The sequence below is a fragment of the Cryptomeria japonica genome, chromosome 6 (genome assembly GCF_030272615.1).
Source record: "Cryptomeria japonica chromosome 6, Sugi_1.0, whole genome shotgun sequence".
Classification (NCBI taxonomy): Eukaryota; Viridiplantae; Streptophyta; class Pinopsida; order Cupressales; family Cupressaceae; genus Cryptomeria; species Cryptomeria japonica.
This window is the reverse complement of record NC_081410.1, coordinates 49,884,656-49,910,149: the sequence shown is the minus strand read 5'-3', so window position 1 is coordinate 49,910,149 and position 25,494 is coordinate 49,884,656. Positions and strand designations below refer to the sequence as shown.

Sequence of the window (25,494 nt, the reverse complement as noted above, 5' to 3'; positions counted from 1 at the left end):
ATGGAAATTTTTGTAGTAAAAAACGATCAAGAAGAGTTTCTTCAAAACCATCTTAACTTGCCAAGAAAGGAGGAAGAAACCGAGCCTAATAAAGAGTTGGAAGCTATATGTGAATTCTTGGGGATCTTCACTCCCACGAACTTTATGGATGAAGAATCACATAAGGAAAAATGGGAGCTTATTCAAAAAATCATCAAGTTGGAAGCTTCAGAAGAAAACCATAACTCGGATAGCGACAGTGAGGAAGGTGATCCCAAGGAACCTGAAAGATTCAAGATCAATCAAATCCCATCAAATAAATTGGAACCAGACTGTGGTAATGAATCTAACACAAAGGGACCAGGAAGGAAATCACTAGCAGAACTAAGGAAAAAGGATGGAGAGGTAGTATGCCAAATAAAGATCACCTCACTTCTTGAATCAGGGAAGGGGACTCCCCTTCCCCTGGAGCCATGAGGATCATATCCTAGAATTTTAAGGGCCTCAATGCCCCTAACAAGAGGTGGTTGGTCAAGCAAAGAATTGGCTTCACCAAGGCATACATAGTGATGTTGCAAGAAACCAAACAAAACCAAGAAGAAGTAGAGAAAGTATTTAGTAGCTTTAAGCATTAGAAAGTAAGCACGGTTCATGCAGTAGGGGCTTTTGGAGGCCTAGCTATATGTTAGAACGCTGCAGTAGTTTACTTTGAACCTATTGCTAGTGGCAGAAATTGGTTAGGGGGCAAACTAATTTTTTTAATAATGGATCTTTAGCTCATATTAGTAAACATTTATGGTCCAATTTCATGTCTGAGCAAAAGAGCCCTGTGGCATGATCTAGATCTCTTCATAAGATCTTTTTCCGAAGAGAAAATATTAATGGGAAGAGATTTTGATGCCACCCTTTATAGACAAGACAAAAAGGGAGGAATATCTAGACCGGGACAAACTCAAAAGGAGTTTGAAGATTGGGTCTCCATAAACAATCTAATGGAAATAGAACTTAAAAAATGGGAATTTTACATAGAATAATAGAAGGCTAGGTTTCAATAATATAGCAGAAAAATTGGATAGTTTCTTCTTCTATGGTGATTGTGTGGGGGAAAAAGCGAGACTAGGTTAACATGCCCTAATCCTACCTTTTGACACACATTACGGAATACGAAAGAGCCTAGAGGTATCACACAATTGGCTACTTATTTTTGTGAAAGAGAGAGCCACGGGCTACCTATTAGGATTTCTATTCCTTTGTTGTAATTGAAAGGTAAGATTATGCAAGTTCAATTCCTAACCCTAAAATGCAAGTATGAACTAATAACAAGATTGCAGAATTGAACTTAAACAAGGGAAAGCTGCAAACACAAGGACAAGACAAGAATGCAGATGCGTACCCAGAGTCAAAATTTGACTGAAAATGTTCGGGACGGGGGCGCGGGCGCCACTGTCCTGATTCTGTCCCGGAAACTGCACCTGAAACTGTTGTTTTGCACTCTGGAAAGCTGTCGGAAATGCTATCTGTCAGGAGGACCAGGGCGCCCAGCGCCTCTGTCCCAGGGACCAGGGCGCCCAGCGCCCCTGTCCTGGCAGGACCAGGGCGCCCCACGCCCCTGTCCTGGCAGGACCAGGGCGCCCCACGCCCCTGTCCTGGTCTTTTGCTCTGCAATTTGGTGTGGAGTGTTGTCTCGACCTGCTTTTCCCGGATCTGTAACCTGCGGCGTCGTCCGAGTCCCGAAACCTACACTTATATCTGAAAAGGGTGTTTGGGCGGCTATATAGGGTTTTGCCTTAGTCAAACCTCTGCTTCGGTGATTTCCACCTCCACGAATAGCCAAGTTGTATTGTAAAAGTAATGTGTGTGCAGACCTTGTGTGTGTGCAAGATCTAAAATGCAAGTAAGCAAACTAGAGCAACCTAGAAAGTAAACCCTAATTGCTTGTAAATGATAATGTAAATGCTCTAAATCAAGATGCAAAGTGATCTAAAGCATGAATAAATGATCTATTGAAGCTTATGCAAAGACATGAAAACAACATGAAATCATACCCAACCCCCCAGGGAGGGGTACAAGCCAATCTTCAGTCAGTAATCTCCTATTGTTCTTCAATGTCTTCCAAACCCTAAATGGATGAATGGAATTGATAAATGCTTGATAGAGGGATGTTGAATGTTGTTGAAGTCTTCAAAGATCTGCTCTTTCGTTGCATATGAGGTTCCTGAAAACAAAATCTCGATCCCTTTCAAATGAAGAAAGACATCTCTTATGTATGAAACCCTAGGTTGTAATTTCATCTTTTGGCCGACCTAGAGATTGAATATCCCGCCAGTTTCTTGGGGTTAAGCTTTATTTTATGATTGGATCGTGCTCCTAAAATTTCGGGAAAAATGTCCGAGACCGTGTGCACTCCGGGCGCCATGGTCCCAACAACTTTTCACCAAATTTTCAGGGCCGTCAGATATGATGATTTTAGAGAGAATCCCAAAGTTACAGGTGATTTTGAGATGTTTTGACCCCCGAAATCAAGCCCCCAAGTTCAAAATAGGACTTAATTAGGGTTTTTGATTAGATGATGTATTGGAGGAATAAAATGAAAAGGGGCACACTTTAATGAAAGGGCCCGACTTTATGATGTGAAAGATGATGAAATAGGACCTTAGACCTAATTAATTTGATTAATTAAGTGCTAAAGGAGAAATGCAATGCAAAATGTAAAATGCACCAAGGCGGGTGCTAAACTAGGTGTGAAATTGTACCACCCTAGCAAGTGCGTACAATTTACGACGCTACATTTAGCCCCCACTTTAGCAGTCATATGAGTACTATGTGCATATGCAAGCTAAAGTATAGGAAAGTAAACATTATTTGAAAAATGATATATCCATAAGTTCGTCGAACGAAGCCCCCAGTGGTATTTGCAGTACACAGTTAGGAACCGCACCCTACAAAACACACGTTAGATCACAAAATCACCTAATGCTTACTAAGGAAAGTGATGAAATTTGTGAGTAGCTATATGCCCCCCCTATTTCGACTTGCTTATTAGGGAGGTGAAACAGGGTAGCATGTTTACTTACGACAAATTGTGTAAGAGAGTATTGATGAGGGATGTTCACTGAAAAGGCTTCATCAGAGCACTTTTTGGAACATCCCGAGAGTAGGGGAATGAAAATACGATTCCTACGCAACAAACGGTTCGAAAATCGCATCTCCCAAACTCAAGTTATGATGAAATGAGTGATAGAGGAAAATTAGGGTTTTGAAAGTAAAGGTAAAGGAATGAAAGTATATACCTTGAAAGTGACTATTGCATTTGTCACTTTGCTGATTCTGAGTATTGTTTATTGCAGCGGAGCCCACATAGCCATCATCATGCCTTCACGACGATCGGAGCGTCCCACGAGGATTGAGATCCTGCAACAGGCCGTGATCGATGACGAGCCACTGGACGAGGTGAGTTGACTGAACGTTGACTTTTGATTTTTTGCATTTGACTTTCTGTGATCGTTTGCGGGCCCTAGAATCTGACCCTGGGCCCCACCCAGGGCGCCATGGTCCCTGTGGGGCGCCATGGTCCCTTCAGGGCGCCATGGTCCCTTCAAGGCGCCATGGTCCCTTCAGGGCGCCATGGTCCCTGTGGGGCGCCATGGTCCCTGACAGGGCGCCATGGTCCCAATTAGGACTTGGCGAGAGATGTCAGGGTTAGCATACGATGTTCGACAGTTTGCATGAATGATTTTGATGATTGAGTACTAATTATAGTTATGTTTTTGTGTTGCAGGGTCTCCCATACATGAGAGAGCATACGGCGGGGTAGATTCTTCGCAGTTTGTGAGATCAGATTCCCCGGCTTACTCAAGCAGAGAGAGATACATTGTCTATAGTAGATTTGTGGTCTATGATTCTTATGCCGGCCATTTGATTTCATCCCGTGATGCTGATGACACTCATGGAGTGATGGGATCCTGACACATGCACGTTCCAGCTTCCAGTAGGGGAGATGACGATGACACTTGAGGATGTGTACCGCATTCTTCGCCTACCGATCAGAGGAGCTACCATGACATATGCGACCGATCGGTCAGTAGAGGATCATCAGAGGGAGCAGGTATATTGCATAGGGAGAGTCATGCCGAGTGAGACGAGAGGTCGTATCATGGTCAGCTGGCTCTTACATCCTACAGGAGAGGTGCCCCTCATGAGACGTCTTATGATAGCCATCATTGCACTAGCTGTCTGCCCTAATGGGCGAGGTACACACATGCATGGGGGTCTCACATGGTGCATCAGGGCTATGGAGAGACATAGGAGAGTATACGCCTGGGGTCGGAGTATGCTTGCACATCTCTATCACGACCTCGAGGAGTATGTTTTCGGACAGGGTTGCAGCTTGATGACATGCACACTTCTGCAGGTGTGGATATTTGAGCACTTTACATGCACCAGGCCTATCGACTATCCGATGAGTGCGGCTAGCGAGCGACCTAGGGTATTTGCTTATCCACTTACCAGCGAGTGGAGATTTGGAGATCTATTGTATTGGAGAGTGACATTTGATAGATTGACAGCTGAGGTGACTGTGTGGAGACCATATCTGCGGATGCACAGATGGGATGGGATGGAGAGACAGTTAGCATGCTTACAGAGGAACCGCCTACTGAGAGGGCGATATCCACACATCATAGTCCCATTCTACTTTGACCGAGTACGGAGGCAGTTTGGGCTAGAGTAGTGTGTTCCAGCCGATGTGCCCATCTACACTCGACACTCACGAGTCCTTCCCAGACCCAGAGCAGTAGCGAGACCTATGATAGATGATATCGAGATCACAGATATAGAGGGGTCCGACCAGGATGTGGTCACTGATTATGCTGCAGATCCCGGGGCACAGCGTAGGTATCTCTCATGGTTTATGAGATCATACCCAGGGCCTATCTTTCCACCAGATCACCCGACAGGCCATCCAGACCCATGGAGACATGGAGACCGAGATGAGGATCAGGGATCCAGGTCGGAGGAGCCAGAGGAGGGAGAGGGTCATGAGGAGGCAGGAGATCCTGATCCACCCACAGGGGATCAGCCTAGTGCCGAGGAGGAGGAGGATGATGACACAGATAGAGATGAGGAGAACGAGGATGCAGGTGAGGATGCGGACGAGTATGAGGATGAGGATAGAGATGATGAGGAGGGGTCAGATGCCGCTCCCCACCATTCAGGAGATGATACCATAGCCCTGGATCCTCCTCTTATTCCCCAAAAGGGGGAACATGAGGCGATACGGAGACCTGTTTCTAGTACGGGCCAGCCTACACCCATCGTGCACAGATTATTTGAGCGTGGGGAGCCTAGTAGTTCCCAGTCACAGATGCTACCATATCACGATCCCTACTGGCGTGAGGGAGATCCAGGTATAATAGGTTTAAATTGATTGATTGATGTTTTGATGATATAAAATGGTACTAATACATGTTCTGTTCTACTGCTACAGCTAATGTGCAGGAGTGGCGTTCTCTGATCCAGCAAGCAGTGACAGATATCTCCACGACGACGCAGATCCCTAGTTCCTCACAGGTTGCTTATAGACCTCAAGGGAACGCGGGTCGGCATGATGATTTGTTTTCCCCATTTCGGGTACAAGTAAAGATATGGAGGGAGAGAGAGCGAGCTCTATCAGAGGACCTTCAGCGGGCACAGCGTGATCTAGCAGTAGCTCAGGCCGAGGCTACCTCGTATCGCGCGATCCTTATAGATAGGGATCGTAGGAGTTCCTCTCGGAGCCATTCACGATCTATATCACGGTATACCCCTATGGGTCCACCCGCACGGCTGGATCAGGAGGGAGCATCTAGTCGTCACTCTCCAACCACCAGCCCTAGGGATAGGAGATGATCTTATGATGTAGGGTAGGTCACATTTTGGATGTGTAGTGACCTACCTTTGTATATTGATCCACACACACACACACACACACACACACACACACACACACATATATATACATGCTTCTTTGTCTCAAACGTGTTATCTTTAATGTCTAAAAACAATGGGTATTTTGATTAAAGTTAATACATTTGGTAGATGTACATGTATGTTCTGAATTTAATTTCCATGTGATTGATTTCTCAATGCTCCATGATTAAATTGGTACATGTGTGACTTAATTAAAATATTTGATCAAGTACTACATTGATGATAGGGAAGAAAAATATGTGTTAAGTCTAAGAATCATATAACTAATGTGATTTAATTTGAATTTAAACACAACATGACACGATTCAACTTAACACATAAAGATATTGTATAATATGCCAACATAATGAAAAATGTAAATCTTTTGCAATTTACATAAAATGAATTCAAGACAAACCATAAAGTAAAGAAACACGCTTGTCAGGAACGAAGCAATATAGATTAAACAAAACATCATTTAATTCCATTTGCTCTAACAAAGATATGCTAACATATTATCCAATTTTGAAGAAGTGAGAAAGGAAATAGATGAATGATAAGGAATGAGGAATTAAGCATAGTATCTACGCAAGTGCATAGCGTTTATAGGGTCTTTAAGAGACGTACCGTCTACACCCGCTATTTTGTAAGCACCTGATCCATAATCTTCAATAACAATGTACGGTCCAAGCCAATTAGGACTAAATTTTCCCTTTTCTTCAGGTAAGACATTCACATTGCGCTGATTTTGATAGAGCACTAAGTCACCCACTGAGAAGGAACGTTGAATAACCTTATCATTATAGCTTCGTTGTAGAGTTTTGTGATACGCTTGAATATGCTCAAGAGCATTTATACGTTGTTCATCAAGCATCTCAAGCTGTTGAAGTCTTTGTTCTCTATAAGCGTCATCATCTACTATACCTTTGAGAGAAACTCTAAGTGATGAAATCTCTAATTCTAAGGGCATAATAGCATCAACACCATAAACAAGATTATAAGGTGTAGTTCCGGTAGCAATTCGTACGCTCGTTCGGTAGGCCCAAAAAGCATAAATTAGCTGAGTACTCCAATTCTTACCATGCTTATTCACGGTTTTACGAAGAATTTGTTCAATTATCTTATTGGATGATTCGGCTTGACCATTTGATTGAGGATAGTATGGTGTAGAAAATCGATGTTTGATATGATACTTCTCAAGGAATTTCTTCACGTCCTTGTTCTTAAATGATGTCCCATTATCAGAGATTATAGTGGAAGGTATCCCGAATCAAGAAATAATGTTTTCTAGAAGAAATCGACAAATCACTTCAGCAGTAGTAGAGCGAAGGGGAACGACTTCTACCCACTTTGTAAAGTAATATGTTGCGGTTATAATGAAAGTATGTCCTTGAGATGAAGGAGGAGAGATTTTACCGATGAGATCCAACCCCCATGCAGAGAAAGGCCAAGAAGCTACATGAGAACGAAGTTCTTGGGCAGGAGCATGAATCAAATTATTGTGTTGTTGACATTGATGACATTTCTTAACAAATGAAAAAGAATCCTGCTGCATAGTTTGCAATAATATCCCATACGGAGTAACCTTTGAACCAAGGATTTGCCTCCAAAATGTCCCCCACAGGCACCTGAATGCGCCTCTTCAAGAGCAATAGGGATTTCTGATTTGTTAAGACAATGAAGGAGAAGACCGTTATAACCCCTTCGGTAAAGAACATTAGAAAGAATGATATATCTAGCGGACAGCTTGCGAATTCTAGCCCTAGTGTTCCTATTAGCGGAATCAGGAAAGGTACCATCAGTCAAGTATCTTACGATATGCGAATACCATTCATCTGAGTCTATAAAATCACAACATGTCACCAAGCTAGAATCATCTACAATAGCTGGAGAAATAAGGTTGTGAATAACAAATTTAAGATCAACCATAGGGTCCTCTAAAGATATCAAAGAAGCCACACATGCCATTGCGTCCGCATGTCAATTATCTTTTCGAGGAACAGGTTCCATGGTGTAAGAATCAAATTTTTGTAACAAAGAGATAGCAAGGTCTTTATATTGTGATAATTTGTCTTGTTTCGCTTGATATAGTCCTGTTACTTGTCTTATAATCAGTTGAGAATCTCCAAAAATATGTATGTGTTTTATATTCAAAGCTAAGGCTGCCTTTATTCCTGCTATAAGAGCCTCATACTCAACAATGTTATTGGTACATAGGAAATTGAGACGATAAGATAAGGGAATAGACTTCTTTGTAGGAGAAATCAGAACAACACCTGCCCCCGATCCCGTACGACACTTAGAGCCATCAAAGTATAACTCCCAAGTTTCATCTTTCTCTGTACAAAGAATGAAGTCGTCAAGAAAAGACTCAGGGTTAGGGAAGGAGAAAGGTGAAGGGGCCTCAACTAGGTGATCGGTCAACGCTTGCCCTTTAATTGCTTTTTGTGAAACAAATTTAAGGTCAAATTCAGTTAACATCATAACCCACTTAGCTAGGCATCCTGATAAATCAGTTTTAGAGAAAAGATGCTTCAACGGATCAAACTTCACCATGACATGGACTTCTAAATTTAAAAGATAATGTCTCAATTTCTGAGTCGCAAACACCAAGGCCAAGCGTTGTCTTTCTATCGCAGAATATCGGGTCTCATAATCGAGTAAGGTACGACTTATATAATAAACCGGACACTCCTTACCATCTTTATCATGTTGTGCCAATAATGCTGCAAGAGCATGAGAGGAAGTAGCTGTATAAAGCAGGAAGGGTTTAGAAGGTTCGACCGGTCGAAGGATAAGAGGATTAGCTAGATACACTTTTAAATCTTCAAATGCTTGCTGACAATCTTCATTCCATTTAAAAGTGATATTCTTTTTGAGAAGTTGAGTAAAAGGAAAAGTACGATCCGCAAGTTGAGATACAAACCTACGAATAGCTTGAATCTTTCCTTGTAAGCTTTTGAGTTGAGACACATTTCTAGGAGGTGGCATGTTGACAATAGCATCTATTTTCTTAGTGTCCACCTCAATCCCACGATGCGAAACTATGAATCCTAATAGTTTTCCACTATCCACACCAAAAACACATTTTCGGGGATTCAAGCGCATGTGATATTTACGAATCCTTTCAAAGATTTGACGAAGGATTTTAATATGATCTATGCGAAGAATGGATCTGGCTAAAACATCATCAACATAATCTTCTAAAATCTTATGCATGTAATCGTGAAAGATAAGGGTCATCGCTCGTTGATAAGTTGCACCGGCATTTTTAAGTCCAAAAGGCATCATTATCCAACAAAACGTACCCCAAGGAGTGGTGAAAGCAGTTTTGAATTGATCTTGAGGGTTAATGTAAATTTGATTGTATCCTGAAAAACCATCCATGAAGGATAACAAGGCATGTCCTGCCGTAGAATCAACTATCATGTCAATGTTTGGAAGAGGGAAATCATCTTTTAAAGAAGCCTTATTTAAATCTTGAAAATCGGTACACATTCTTATTTTATTAACTGGTTTAGCCACAGTGACAATATTTGAAATCCACGGGGAATAATCAATAGGGTGGATAAATCCAACCTCCAATAACTTTTCAATCTCAGCCTTAACAAGCAGAGCCACCTTAGGATTCATTTTTCGAATCTTTTGTTTCACGGGCTTAGCATTAGGAACTAAGACAATATTATGAGTAACAATCTTAGGATCTATACCAGGCATGTCAGAGTATGTCCAAGCAAAGATCTCGGGGAATTCATGCAATAAATCTTCATATTGTTTTTGTTCCTCTTCATCCAAACATTTTCCAATTTTAATAACTTTTTCTTCATTGCAAGGATCCATCTTAACATTAGTGGTGTCACTTATGAGAAGATTACTTTGTTGAGGAGTATCCTTTAACTGAGGGAATTCTTTCACAATCTCATCATTATCAATCTCTTTTCCAAAATAGGCTTCAGTGTTCAAACAATAAGGGAGTCCCCTATTGTGATGATAACGAGGAAGAGTATCATATGCTCCTAAAAACTCAGCTAAAGCATCATCGGTAGGAAAAACATCCAAAGCACAGGCACACGAAGGATCCTCATCAATATACTTGGGGTGTTGCATTGATAGAGATGTAGAAATAGCATTAACACTAATACATGGTCTCTTAGAAGCTTTAGTGCGCTTGCAGGGATTATAGCCAAGTCCAAAGGCATAATTGTGAAGATTATTCTCTAGAGGAACCTTTATCCCTTGTTCGTGAGCGCCACAACCATTTCCATGATACCCATGCTTAGCAAAAATGCGAAAACCACGACCATAACGATCAACCATTTCAGAAAGAGAGGGCGGTTTTTCATAAGACAAAGAATCAAATTCTTCAGAATTAGAGGTGTGAGGAGAAGAAGTTTGAGAAGCGGCCACAAAATTATTGCTCATAGGCTCAGGTAATGTTGATTGATTTTTAGCTTCTTCCTTCTTTTCAGCTTTAAGCTCTCTAGAAACCTTATATTCACCTACAAAGGTAGGATTAAAATCAAGAGATCCCCAATCGTCTTCTGCGAGAACCTTCTCAGGATCAAAATCCTTCTTATGTGTAGTTTGGAGTCGAGAAGAGTCTTCTTCAGGATCTCCAGACTCATCCAAAGAATTTTGATCATTAGAGAGCGAGGATTCATCGATAGGTATCTTGTTTAAAGAGTCATCACTAGACGAGGACGACTTAGAAGAACCCCCTTTGGAAGTAGATGTTTGTAAACAAGCTTGGAAATTAGTATCACCTATCAAGGTATATGTCTTATTGTTATAGATAAATTTAACTTGTCTATGCAATGTAGAGGGGACAGCTTGCATACTGTGAATCCAAGGTCTCCCTAATAACAAGTTGTATGTTAAATTTCCCGACATAACATGGATAGGAGTAGGCAAAGTAACAGGCCCCACTGTGAGGGGTAAGGTGATAATACCCAATGAAGTCTTAGCCACATTATCAAAGCCTCGAATAGGATGAGAGTCAGGCTCAATTAGGGATGTATCCACATTCATCTTATGCAAAAGATTAATGCTACACACCTTAAGACCAGAGCCATTATCTACTAATGTTCGTCTTATAGCAGTGTCCTTCATGATAACCACAATCATCAAGGGATCATATTGATGTTGAATTTCACTAGTAGGCAACTCATCTTGGGTAAACACAATTTGAGCTTTAGGATTCATCACAGAGTTAACCAAAGATGCTATATTACTAGATGTATTCGGTGGAGGAACATTCAAATCTTTCAAGGCATCTTGTAACATTCCATGATGAGCGGAAGAAGTTTGAATCAAATCTCAAAGGGATATCTTAGCAAGGGTAACTTTAAGTTGTTCTATGAGATCATATTCCTTACTAAGAACTTGTGAAATACGTGGAGCTAGCGGAAGAATTGGTTGAGGATTAGGAAGAGAAACTGGAATAACAGGAGGAGGACTAGGCTGCCTATTATTTCTGGTATGATAAGTATGGGCAACCGCATGATAACTCTTTCTAGTTATTTGCTTGGCATAACTATAAGGACTTATAGGTTTTCTTCCTTGCACAGTGATGATTGGTTTATTCAGAGTACGAAAGGAATCATGATCATACCCTCCTTGGATAGTAAGGAGAGGTGATTTAGGAACTTGAAAGGTGGGAGAAGGATAAGCACCTTGGACTTCAAAGAGAGGCTTATTATGCTCATTCAAGTTTATCATGTTAACCAATTTAGAGGTCTTGTTCTTGTTTAAAGATTTTGATAAAGCCACAAAGTCATCAAGAGCATCATCCAACAAAGTATGATCATAGCTATCAAAAGGTTTATCTTTTGGTTCAAAAGGAGATATCTCTTCATAGAGGGGATTGTTGAAAACAACCATGTTACTAGATTTAGTGGAAGAGTTGATAGGAATGTACCCTTGAGAGGAACCATTCGACTTATCTTTCTCATCACACCTAAATGGCATAGTAACAAGGTTTATGAGTCTTTGGTAAAATGAAGGTTTGGCATCTTTAGGGTTCAAAAACTCATCTAAAGCTTCATCTAATTCATCTTGGCTATACTCATAATAATCATCATAAGCATGAACATTTTGCAAATAAAAGTTTGACATTTTGAAATAAAAGTTGCATGAAATTTAAACACACAATGCAAAGAAACACACTCTTTTTTTTTTTTTTAATGAAAATGAAATGAAAACACACTAAATCTAGATCTAGATCTAATGAATGCAATGCAAGAGGAAGCAATGATAGTTTCACGTCGGGTTCACCAAAATGTGTGGGGGAAAAAGCGAGACTAGGTTAACATGCCCTAATCCTACCTTTTGACACACATTACGGAATATGAAAGAGCCTAGAGGTATCACACAATTGGCTACTTCTTTTTGTGAAAGAGAGAGCCACGGGCTACCTATTAGGATTTCTATTCCTTTGTTGTAATTGAAAGGTAAGATTATGCAAGTTCAATTCCTAACCCTAAAATGCAAGTATGAACTAATAACAAGATTGCAGAATTGAACTTAAACAAGGGAAAGCTGCAAACACAAGGACAAGACAAGAATGCAGATGCATACTCGGAGTCAAAATTTGGCTGAAAATGTTCAGGACGGGGGCGCGGGCGCCACTGTCCTGATTCTGTCTCGGAAACTGCACCTGAAACTGCTGTTTTGCACTCTGGAAAGCTGTCGGAAATGCTGTCTGTCAGGAGGACCAGGGCGCCCAGCGCCTCTGTCCCAGGGACCAGGGCGCCCAGCGCCCCTGTCCTGGCAGGACCAGGGCGCCCCACGCCCCTATCCTGGTCTTTTGCTCTGCAATTTGGTGTGGAGTGCTGTCTCGACCTGCTTTTTTCGGATCTGTAACCTGCGGCGTCGTCCGAGTCCCGAAACCTGCACTTATATCTGAAAAGGGTGTTTGGGCGGCTATATAGGGTTTTGCCTTAGTCAAACCCCCGCTTCAGTGATTTCCACCTCCACGAATAGCCAAGTTGTATTGTAAAAGTAATGTGTGTGCAGACCTTGTGTGTGTGCAAGATCTAAAATGCAAGTAAGCAAACTAGAGCAACCTAGAAAGTAAACCCTAATTGCTTGTAAATGATAATGTAAATGCTCTAAATCAAGATGCAAAGTGATCTAAAGCATGAATAAATGATCTATTGAAGCTTACGCAAAGACATGAAAACAACATGAAATCATACCCAACCCCCCAGGGAGGGGTACAAGCCAATCTTCAGTCGGTAATCTCCTATTGTTCTTCAATGTCTTCCAAGCCCTAAATGGATGAATGGAATTGATAAATGCTTGATAGAGGGATGTTGAATGTTGTTGAAGTCTTCAAAGATCTGCTCTTTCGCTGCATATGAGGTTCCTGAAAACAAAATCCCGATCCCTTTCAAATGAAGAAAGAGAGCTCTTATGTATGAAACACTAGGTCGTAATTTCATCTTTTGGCCGACCTATAGATTGAATATCCCGCCAATTTCTTGGGGTTAAGCTTTATTTTATGATTGGATCGTGCTCCTAAAATTTCGGGAAAAATGTCCGGGACCGTGTGCACTCCGGGCGCCATGGTCCCGACAACTTTTCACCAAATTTTCAGGGCCGTCAGATATGATGATTTTAGAGAGAATCCCGAAGTTACAGGTGATTTCGAGATGTTTTGACCCCCGAAATCAAGCCCCCAAGTTCAAAATAGGACTTAATTAGGGTTTTTGATTAGATGATGTATTGGAGGAATAAAATGAAAAGGGGCACACTTTAATGAAAGGGCCCGACTTTATGATGTGAAGGATGATGAAATAGGACCTTAGACCTAATTAATTTGATTAATTAAGTGCTAAAGGAGAAATGCAATGCAAAATGTAAAATGCACCAAGGCGGGTGCTAATCTAGGTGTGAAATTGTACCACCCTAGCAAGTGCGTACAATTTACGACGCTACAGTGATCTTTGTGTATTTCCAGCTTCTTTGGAAGCTTCCATTTTTCCTTGCTCGAGATTAGATCACTTTCCCATTCAATTGTGTCTGATGATAGATTCCAAGCCCCCAGAGCTCCCTTTAAATTTGAAAATATGTGGTTTAAAAGTGAGAATTTTCTAGTAATGATTAAGGACTGGTGGCATGAATAGGTCTATGAGGGATCCGAATTGTTTTGTTTCATTTCTAAGTTAAAAGGAATTAGGGAGAAACTTCTAGATTGGAATAAAAATCACTTAAAAAACATCTTTGAATCAAAGGCAAGAATAGAAAAAGGGATAGAGGAGAATAATGAAGAGGTTTTAACATGTGGAATGGATAATGTAAGTTTCGTAAGAGAAAAGAGGCTCCTAATAGAATATGAGGACATCCTAGCTAAGGAGGAAATTTTCTGGAGGCAAAAATCCAGAGAATTATGGCTAGAGGTGAGAGATAAGAACACTAAATACTATGATAATATTACAAAGAAAAGAAGAGATCTTAACCAGATCTCAAGGATAGAGTTAGAAAATGTAACATAAATTGTAAGCCCGAGGAAATACGGAGAAGAGTAGCCTCCTTTGAAGAGTTGTTGAATATGGAAACAAGGGCTAGTTTAAGAGAGCAACATGATTTACTTAGACATATCCTTTGCATTATCAACATAGACCAAAACAAAATGTTGAATGAGAAGTTCTTAAGCGAAGAGGTTTAATGCGCTTTAAGGCAGCTCAATCCAAACAAGGCCCCAGGCCTAGATGGGTTCTCAATTGGCTTCTTTAAAAAGTTTTGGCACTTTCTAGGGCAGAAATCAGTGGAGGCTTTGGAAGCAACAAGAAACTCTGGTAGATTGTCGAGGGAAGTAAATAACACTTTAATAGTAGTCATCCCAAAGAAAGAGAAAGCAACAAAGATGAGGATTAGAAACCTATTTCCCTCTATACTACCACATATAAGATCATGTCAAAAGTAGTGGCTAATGGACTCATGAAAATTCTCTCGCATATTATCTCAAAAGAGTAGACTGGGTTTCTCCCTAAGCGATCTATTCTAGATGGAGTAATCATTGCACAAGAAGCATTACACTCACTATGGGTGACAAGTCCTTCATTACTACTATGGGAGATATGGAAAGAAAGGAACAAAAGAATTTTTGAAGAAAAGGAAATGAGTTTAGGGACCTTTCATAACAAGGTTGAAGCTGTAGTGGTGGAGATGGTAAATAGTATCTCAGCCACGCTACCTCATAATATAGGGACATTTTTAGAATGGGATTGAAGAATGAGGTTTAGATGGGTTGGTCTTAAAGCTCCCATTTTCATTGGGAAGGGAGATATAAGAAACACAAATCCAAGAGTGTAGGCATTGTGGTGTCCCCCTCAACTAGGATGGCATAAGCTGAATTTTGACGGGGCATCTAGGGGCAACCCAAGCTAGTCTAGGGCGGGATGTATCATAGGAATTATAATGGAGCAATGGTTGGAAGGTTAGCCTTACCACTAGGGAACAATATCAATAACATTGCTAAATTTAGAACATTAGTAGCAGGACTTATTCTTTGGAGAGAAATGTACATAGAGAAAGTGGAAATAGAGGGAGATTCAACAATAGTAGTCAATGCAATAAGAAATGGATACACCCCGAATTGGAAGCTAAATTCTATTCTTGGAAAGGCTTTAGATATCCTAAAATTGTTCGAAGCAATTACAATTAATCATGTATATAGAGAAGCCAATAAGAATGTGGATATGCTAGCCAATATGGGTGCAAATGGAGTATCACTAAAAGAAATATCATAAGAATTTCCTTAGGAAACCACCTTTTCTAGGGAAATCCGTACAGTGAAGGTTGCAAATGGAATTTTTGTTTCATCGAGCTCGCAGGTCACAACAACCGAGTTTTTGAATTTGGCAAGACATTGGAGTGGTCTTGGAGAAAAGACCATTTTGGTGTGACAATTGGTTAGTCTTGTCTACAGAAGTCCCTCATTGCTGTGACATTAGAGTTCGGCGAGACAAATTGAGCGGATAATCGAAGCGATGAATTTCTTTGATATTGATAAGACATTTGCAAAGTCTTGGCGACATGATAGGATTTCAATGTGACATCAGTGTTCGATGAGACACTTAAAGGGGATTACTGAGGTCATGCTCTTAGGCCGATAAGCCAATTTCGATGAGACATTGGGTTAGTCTTGGCGACAAATTTATTTTTTGGTATGACATTGATGTTCAACGAGACAGTTCAAGGGGCTAGCCAAAGTGATTTCCTCTGCTAATAAAGACCATATCAGTGAGATTGCACGTATGTCTTGGCGACAAGCAATGGTTTTCGGCGTGACACAAGAGTTTGGTGAGACATGTCAAGGAGCTAGCCGAAGTGATGTTTTACACCTATGTAGACCATATCGATAAGATTGTTGTGTGGTCTTGGCGAAAAGATAAGATTTTGATGAGACTTTGATGTTCGATGAGACATGCTAAGGAGATTGCAGAATGTTTCCTGTAGAAGTTGCTCGGTCTGAGACTCAACGAAGGGGGTGAATGGATTGAGGCATACTTAGTTGAAGAGGGCTTGGAGCTTGACATGGAAGGTCCAGGTTTCAGGGGAAATATCAAAGAAGAAGCTGATGGGGATAGTTAACCTACTATTTGCATTGAATATACTCCCATCTCTGTGTGTGAAAAGTTCAAGTTTGGGGTAGCTTTGAATAAGCTTGTTTTTAGCTTTTTGGTTTATAAATTTTTGTAACAGTTATGTTGGAGAGATCTAAAGGGAAGGGGCATTTTGTTTTGAAAGCTCCATTTTTGTAGTAGGAATTAGCCCAAAAGAATAAAATGCAATCACTATGTAAAGATAGTTAGTAGGAGTCTCTAGGTTGGGTCAAGTTTTGGACTATGGTAGTAAGCCAAAAATATGAAAGAGACTATTGATAATATGTAAATTTCTATATACCTAGTGAAATATTTGGCTTTGACCTTTTAACTAGCAAAAAAAATAATAATAAATAATTAGATAAAGAATAAAATCAATTCTTTAAATTTAATAAGAATATTATTTATTGTAATCTTTAAATTTAATAAGAATATTATTTATTTTATTATTTAAATTTAACAAGTGCCACGTAGTCGCGAGTACTTGTCGTATATTGTAGTAGAAGTAATAAATATACTATAATAAGTATTGAGTAGTATAGTTGGTGAATTCCATAATTTATTGAATTAGTCTAATAAGAGTTGCAAACTTCAATTTCAGATGCATATCAAATTTGTAATCATGAAAATTAGTTATATAATAAAAAATATTTTTTAGTTCAACAGTATTTGATTCATAGATATTCTTTAATATATATCAAATCTAAAACTAAACACTTGTCGTAAATCTTAATTCATTATTCTAAATTAAATTGGCAATAGTTATAATTTATTTGATTTCTCTGTAATTTATGTCAAAGTTTTTTTTTAATTTCTATTAAATTCTTAAATATGAAAAATAAAATAAAAATCATTAAATTTTACATCCATTAATTCAATTTAAATGATATTACAAATTTCACAATATAATAATTTAATACAAGTCTTAAATTAAATAGACAATAAAACTACTTTAAAAAATAATTTATGATTTTTAAAAATAATATAAAAATTATATTAATAAAATAATTCTAACTGATTTTAAAAATTATCAATATATCACAATTAATTTTTTATTTTTTATTTTTGTAAAATTCTTAAATATGAAATAATAAAATAAAAATCATTAAATTTTTACATCCATTAATTCAATTTAAATGATATTATGAATTTTACAATATAATAATTTACTATAAGTCTTCAATTAAATAGAAAATAAAAGTACTTTTTTTGTATTAAGTATCATAGAATCACAAAGCTCATTTTTTACTCATTTGAGCATCCACGTTACAAACTTATTACAAATACCAACTCCTTTCGAGTAAACTTATTACAAATACTAGCTCCTTTCGAGCACCAAACTAGAAGCAACAATATTACAAATACTAGCTCCTTTCGAGCAAACTTATTACAAATACTAGCTCCTTTTGAGCACCAAACTAGAAACAACAATTGGAAGACCAAGGGTCACAACTTAGAAATCCACTTTAAACAATGAGACAAATACGACTAATGGAAGACCAAGAGTCACAACTTAGAATTCTACACAAAGGTGTCCCTCATGGGAGTTGAACTTGGGTCTCCACATTGAGAACTCAATGCTTTAACCAACTAAGCTCAACCCCTTGGACAAAATAAAAGTACTTTAAAAAATAATTTTTCATTTTAAAAAATGATATTAAAAATTATAATATTAAAATAATTCTCATTAATTTTAATAATTATAAATATATTACAATTAATTTTTAACATAAAGTAAAAATCACACCAAGTGGCTAAAAAGACAATAATTTTATGATATGGTGTATCATAGTGAATCCCTACAAATTTGTGCATAAGAGGCAAAATGATTTGGCCAATCAAATAGTCATAAAATGTTTTTGTTTTTTTAATTTAAAAAGTTAAAAAATATGCATATATATTAGAAAAAACTTAATTTTGATAGTAAAATTAAAAAATAGTAGATTGTAATTGGTTTAAAGAAAAAAATTTAATAACTAGTTAAGCCGAGGTAACATTACCTACGTTAGAGGCAAGGGGAGCATGGGAGAGGAGAGGAGCGGTGAGCGGGAAATTCAAATTTCAAATTTGGGAATGGTGGATTTCTTGGGGATGACAGTCTTTTTGCGGGTGGAATTGGTAATCGGGCTGGTTTCCAGGCATCTCAGGGTACTGAAGGGGACAAGGCGATAGTCAAATCGGTGGAAGACAAAGATTCCAAAAACGGGGACCCTCATGATAGAGGTAAGGAAAAAAAATGGTCTTCGCTTTTTGGAGTGAGGCCACTAGAGAAATCTGGGCTTCCGGAAGTTAAAAATATATTTGATCCTATGACAGGGGTTGTTGCTATTTCTGTTCCGGATAAGCTGGTGGATCTCACTGTGTCTGGATTAGCTATGACCTTAGTTGGAAGGTTTGCTGGTTTTAGGCCTAACATTGATGTTGTTAGGAATTTTATAAGGAGGAAATGGGTTCTCAAAGGTCAAGTGGATGTGGTAGCTTTGCCTAGGGGTTTTTTTACCTTTGCTTTTAATTCTGAAGAAGACATGAATAAAGCTCTATGTGAAGGACCATGCATTTTCGACAAGTCAACCTTGGCTTTACAGAAATGGGCTCCAAACCTCTCTCTTAACGAGTCCTTTTTTGTTTCGGCGCCTGTGTGGACGCGTCTCCCTGGCCTCCCCCTAAAGTTCTGGAATGAGGAAGTCTTCAAGGGGATAGCGAGTTCATTTGGAGAACTTCTCTCGATCGATCTGATGACTGCTGTAAAATCTAGGTTGGTTTTTGCCTGTATTTGTGTTAATGTTAATCAAATGATGGATATGCCTCAATCTATTGAGATTATATCTAAATTGGGGAAATGGACCCAAGTGATTGAATATGAATCTCTCCCGTTTGCTTATTTTAATTGTAAAAAGTCGGGTCATTGGGCAAAATCTTGCCCGCTTAAGAAGAGTAAGAGTGGTAAGAGTGACAGTAGTTCGAAGCAGAAATGACAAACGAAAGGTAAAAGAGAAGACCCACTAGTAGAGTGTGTTCCTGATAAGGAAGTGATTGAGTTGGAAAATGAGGATAAGAAGGATATGAATAGTAATAATGAAAAATTTGTTTGTGCTTGCTCTAATAATCAAATAGAAAGTATCAAAGAGGAAGAGCAAAGGATAGAGGCAAATGCTCAAAAATCTGATTCAGAGGACCAGAAGGGAGGGCCTGTCAGTCAGGATAAAGTTGAGGAAAGTTCCAATGATGATGCATCTGCCTCATCTAATACAAAAGTAAACGGGGGAGACTTCAATGAAGCGCAAGACTATAACATTTCCGATTTTGAGCCTCTTTTGTTATTAACCAATGGAAGCCCTAAGCCGTCTCAATGCAAAACCCCATCTAATAGTTTGGAAATGGTGGCTCTGGAGGGAAATCTTAGGATTCTCAGTACTAAAGAAGGGAAATCGAATAATGGAGGACCCAATAGAGGTATCTCAACTAGAAGCAAGAATAAGAAAATGGCAGATGTTGGAAGCCACAACAAAAACCAGGGGAGACCTTCTCTAAAAAATCAAAGGGAACAGGAAAGTTGGAAGAACCGTGTTGATGGAACACAAAGCTCCATCGAGTCAACCTTATCCCCAGTTAAAGTATGAAGATAATTTCTTGGAATATAAGAGGGCTGAATGTCCCGCATAAGCAGGATGTGTTACATAATATTATAATAGATCATAAACCGGATGTTGTCCTTGTTCAGGAAACTAAGATGTGTAAGGATAAAGTGGAAAGGATTAGAATATTAAAAAATAATGGAGTTATAGGAACCAGTTCGGAGGGTGCCTCTGGAGGAACATCGATTTTTTGGAACCAAAATACTATTATAGGTAAGGAAATCATTTCAAAAGTCAATAGGACCTCAGTTCTGCTCAAGCATATTAAGGATAACTTTGTTTTGGTTATCACTAATGTCTATGCGCTTAACACTAAAGCTGGGAGATCTAAATATTGGAGGAGCCTTGCTGAAGACAGATTAAATTTTGTTGATAAAAGTTGGATAATGATGGGAGATTTCAATACACCGCTTAAAGAGGATGAGAAGATGGGAGGCCTTCCCTTGCAGCTAGAAGGAAAACAAGATCTCATGGACTTTATTAATGATCAAGCTCTTATGGATGTGGATCTCCAATGGATTAATTATACCTGGACCAATCGTAGAACTGGAGCTGATCTTATTCAAGTAAGGTTAGATAGATCCTTGATTTCTCTTGAGTAGTTATCTAAGTACAGTTGTTCTTTGGCGTCTATTATTAAGATTGGATCTGACCATTTCCTTATTTCTTTTACTGCCAATTCTTTTTTTGCTAAGAAAAATATCCCTTTTACATTTGAAAAAGCGTGGTTATCCCATCTGTCTCTGGAAGCTTGTGTTGTTGATTGGTGGAGCTCTGTGGTTGAGGGAACGACTTTATTTAGAATAGCCAAAAAGCTCAACATTATAAAGGCCAAAATCAAAATTTGGAACAAAGAGATATTTGGTGATATCTTCAAAAGTAAAGCCCAAATTAAGATTGAAATTAAGGAAGTCCGAGATAAAATCCAAGAGGAAGGGCTTTCAGAGGATTTGAGATCAGTTGAAAATGGTTTGTTGTCTAAATACCACACAATTATTTCTAATGAAGAGACGTTTTGGAGACAAAGATTAAGAGCCTTGTATTTGAAGGAAGGTGATAAAAACACCCGGTTTTTTCACTTAACTGCTCTAAAGCACAAGGCGGTTAACATGATTTCCAGGTTATCATGTAATAGGGGGATTTTATCGGATGAAAATGACATAAGAAAGGAAGCTCTGGATTTTTTTAGCAATCTCCTGGGAGAAGTGGATGATCTAGATTTCAGTAATCAAAACCTTCTTTTGCAGGCTATCCCTCCCATCTTGAATGAGGATGACAACAAAAATCTCTCTCAAATACCTTCTATTCAGGAAATAAAAAAGGCGGTGTTTTCTTTTCAGGGAGATAAGTCTCCTAGTCCGGATGGATTCCAATGTTCTTCTTCCAATCCTTTTGGCACATTGTGGAGACTGATATCTGTAATGGAGTTAAAGAATTCTTTGGTTCTAGAAGTCTTTTAAAAGAACTGAATGCGACCTTCATTGTTCTAATTCTGAAGATTTCAGGAGTTGACTCTCTTAATAAGTTCATAGCTATTAGCCTTTGTAATTCTGTTTACAAGATTTTGTCTAAAGTTCTTACTTCTAGAATGTTGGATATTCTTCCCATAATTATTTCAGCTCAGCAAAATGGTTTCATCCCTGGTAGACAGATTGTGGATTCCATTATTTTAGTTCATGAAAACATTCACTCTCTAACGGTTGCTAAAAATCAGGGTTTTTTTTCTTAAGCTAGACATGTCTAAAGCCTAGGATAGAGTGAAATGGCAATTTCTTTTCAGAATTATGAAAGCTTTTGGGTTTGGGGAAAAAGTTATTCAGCTCTGCTCTCAGTTGATGGAAACTTCCTCCTCTGTTGTTATTGTTAATGGATCCCCTTCCAGTTTCTTCAAAAGCACTAGAGGTCTAAGACATGGGGATCCCATTTCCCCTATCTTGTTTACTATTTTAGCTGAAAGTTTGGGTAGATTTATAATTAAAAATGTGGAAGAAGGTAATCTCAAAGGCCCAAAACCTTCATCTTCCAATGTAACTTGTACTCATGAACAGTTTGTTGATGATTCGATTACTATGGGGGAAGCTACTATTAGGGAAGCAAGAAATATGAAGAATGTTATGGATACTTATGAATCTGCTTCTGGCCAAAAAATTAATTGGGATAAGAGCTTGTTGATCTTCATCAATACCCCTGTTGAAAGACAAATAAGGATTGAAAGAATTCTTGGATGTAAAATTGCTGAGTTTCCCTCTACTTACTTGGGACTTCCCCTTTGTATTAAGCCTTCGGAGAATTTCCGGATGAAGCTGGTTGACAGATTCAACTCTAAATTGGTTGGTTGGAAAGGAGCTATCCTCAGTCAAGTGGGCAAGGTTACGCTGCTTAAAGCTACTCTCCAAAACTTGCCTATTTATGCCCTTAGTCTGTTTAAAATCCCTAGAAAGTTTGCGGAGGCAATTGAAAGAATCCAAAAAAAGTTTCTTTGGTCGGGAGTGGAAGACAAGAAGAGAATTCCCCTTATTGCTTGGAACAAAATCTGTTCTCCTAAGGCTTCTGGGGGGTTGGGTTTAAGGAATATTAGTTCTATGAATAATGCATTGTTAGTAAAACAAATCTGGAGAATGAAAGGGGAGGAAAGAGAATGGAATTTAATCTGGAAAAAGAAATATCTTTATATGCAACCTTTTGAGGAAGAATTTCTAGATAACTCTTTTACTGTTGAAGGTTCTGCAATTTGGAATGCAGTTCAAACAGCTAAAAGTTGGGTTGCTACTAGAAGAATGTGAAAATTGGGGAATGGAAGAATTATCAGATTTTGGGAAGACAAATGGCTTCTGGATAAACCTTTGGAGGATATTCCAATCCTTAAAGATTGGAAAGATTGGTTAAAAAATAGGTATGGTGGTTTGGTTAGAGACTATTGGAGAAATGGGAAATGGACTGAGTTCAACCAGCAATGTCCGGGATTAAAGTTTCTTGAGATTTTGCTTTCTTCTAAAATTTTGAGGGACAATAAAGAGGATAGTTTGATTTGGAGGGAGACCTTGGATGGGAATTACTCTGTGTCTTCAGCTATGGCTATCCACAACAAAGTTCTGGAAGAGATTCCTATTTAGGCTAAAGTGTGGAATAAGAAGTTAACTCCTAAAGTTAATATCTTTTTTTGGATTTTTATCCAAAATAAGGTGCTAACTCTTGACAACCTCCAAAAGCATGGATTTGTTTTTCCTAACAGGTGTTCTCTTTGTTGCAGGGAAGAGGAGTCTACTTGTCACATTCTCTACCAGTGTACTTTCAACTAGGAAATTTGGAAAATTATTTTTAGTAGGTGGAAGTTGAGCTGGGTTTTCCTGAACTCTCTGGGGGAGTCCTGGCAACAATGGTACTGTCCTAATTCCAACCCTAAGAATGTTGAGCTATGGAAACTTACTCTCCCTAATGTTATCTGGAACATCTGGAAGGAGCACAACAATAGGATTTTTAGGGATAAAAGTGCTAACCCTGAAGTTGTGGTGGATAAAATCTATAGAGGTATATTTGAATGTTTAAATGAAACTGATCATGGTTTAGTGGCTAAAGAAGGCTTTAATGATAGATGAAACCTTTCTATTATCAAATCAAGTAAGGAGAAGGGTAGGGATGGTCTGGTGTGGTGCTTTCCATCTCAGGGATGGATAAAGGCCAACTTTGATGGGGCGTTGAAGGGGAATCCAGGTAAAGCTGGTTATGGGGGCATTGTCAGGAATTTTCCTGGAAGTTACCTTTTGGCAATCGCTAGCCCCCTGGGTAGTCAAACTAGTCATTATGCAGAAGCATCTGCAACTTTGAATACTTTGATTATTGCTAAGAATCTGAATCATGATAACTTATGGCTGGAGGGAGATTCACTAAATATTATCAAGTGCCTGAAGGGGGAAACTGAGCCATCGTGGTCTATAGAAAACACAATTTTTAAAGCTAGGTAAATTATTGCTAGCTTTAAAGTTATTATAATTGAACATGCCTTTAGATAAAATAAATTGGTTGCGGATGGCCTGGCGAACCTAGGCATTAATTCCGAAGCTCAAAACATTTGGTATGGGGAAGGTAATATTAATTTTAATATTAAAGATCTTCTAAGAAAGGATAGATTCATGGGGAAAGAGGGACCGCACAATCAATTATGATAGTTGTAATGAGTAATCTATACATTTATAGAAAGGTTATGATTACTTGGCAAAGTGGCAGAATCCTAATCAAAGATATTAATCCTCCACACACTTTGTGGGTTAACATTTTCAAAATTTTGAGAGACAATGGGAAGGAAGCTCCGAAATTGCAGAAGAATAGAGTTGGTATTTTGAACTTGAATATGGGAGGGGATCTAAGGAGGGAGGAACCAGATAATATCTCCAGATGGAAGGAAATGCCAAAGGTATGGACTAAGCTGGAAAAAGGGTTCATGACGAATTTCATGGAGAAGCTGGTCGATTACGATAAAGGTAGGGTTAATCTTGTAGTCTCTAAAATTACTGAAAACTGGAGTAACAGGTCATTTAAAATCCATGGTGTGAGGTTTAAATTGGATGCGGGCATCATAGCGACTCTAACAGGTATGCCCCACTTAGGTCTCAATTTTTTTAGAGATTTGAAAGTTTCTAATAACGCAGCTAATCTTTTTCCACGCAAGGAGAAGGAGAGGGAAAAAATTGGTAAAGCAATGGGGGGTTATTATGATGCTTCCAACATTAAGAAAATTTGGGGTTGTGTGTTGAATGCTATCATGGAATACATTACAGTGGAGGGTCATTTTACTAGGGCCCACACATACCATTTTGTGTTGTTAAATCATTTCAGGTATGAGAAAAGGGTTTCCCTACCCTACTACCTCTTCAGGTCTCTGTCGAGGTCTCTTAATAAGCACAACAAGAATCCTTCGAAATCCGGTGCTTCATTGTGGCCTCATTTTGCTCATATATGAGCATTGCAAAATCCCTGCTATCCAGGAAAATAAGATATTGTCTGCATCTCTAGGGAAAGGCAAGAGAAAGGTGGAGGAAGGTGGACCTAGCAAGGAAGAGTCGACTCAGAGCAAAAAGAGCATTAGTGCTACTGGGATGAAAATCCAAGGGGACAAGAATGATTCAGAGAATACCGAAAAAGATAGTAGTGAGATGGAAACAGACAAGTCTGGAGGGGAGGAAAGTTGGAAAGATGAGGACGTGGGGGAAGAGGAAGGTGAAGCTGAGGACGTGTTCGACCAAGATAGTCCTACTCATAGTGCTAGCTTAGGCAATGACAACAGCCAACCAATGGAGGAGAAGGATGATAAGATTAATGAGGAAAAATAA

The 25,494-nt window shown here is 38.9% G+C and overlaps 1 protein-coding gene across 1 annotated transcript; it reads left to right on the top strand.

Annotated features, from left to right (window-relative positions):
- LOC131876486 (uncharacterized) lies at positions 1-25,494 on the top strand. The gene is made up of 4 exons (XM_059221904.1): positions 1-384; positions 18,671-18,932; positions 19,647-19,985; positions 25,178-25,494. Exons 1-4 carry the CDS (start codon positions 1-3, stop codon positions 25,492-25,494), a joined length of 1,302 nt encoding a protein of 433 aa, XP_059077887.1.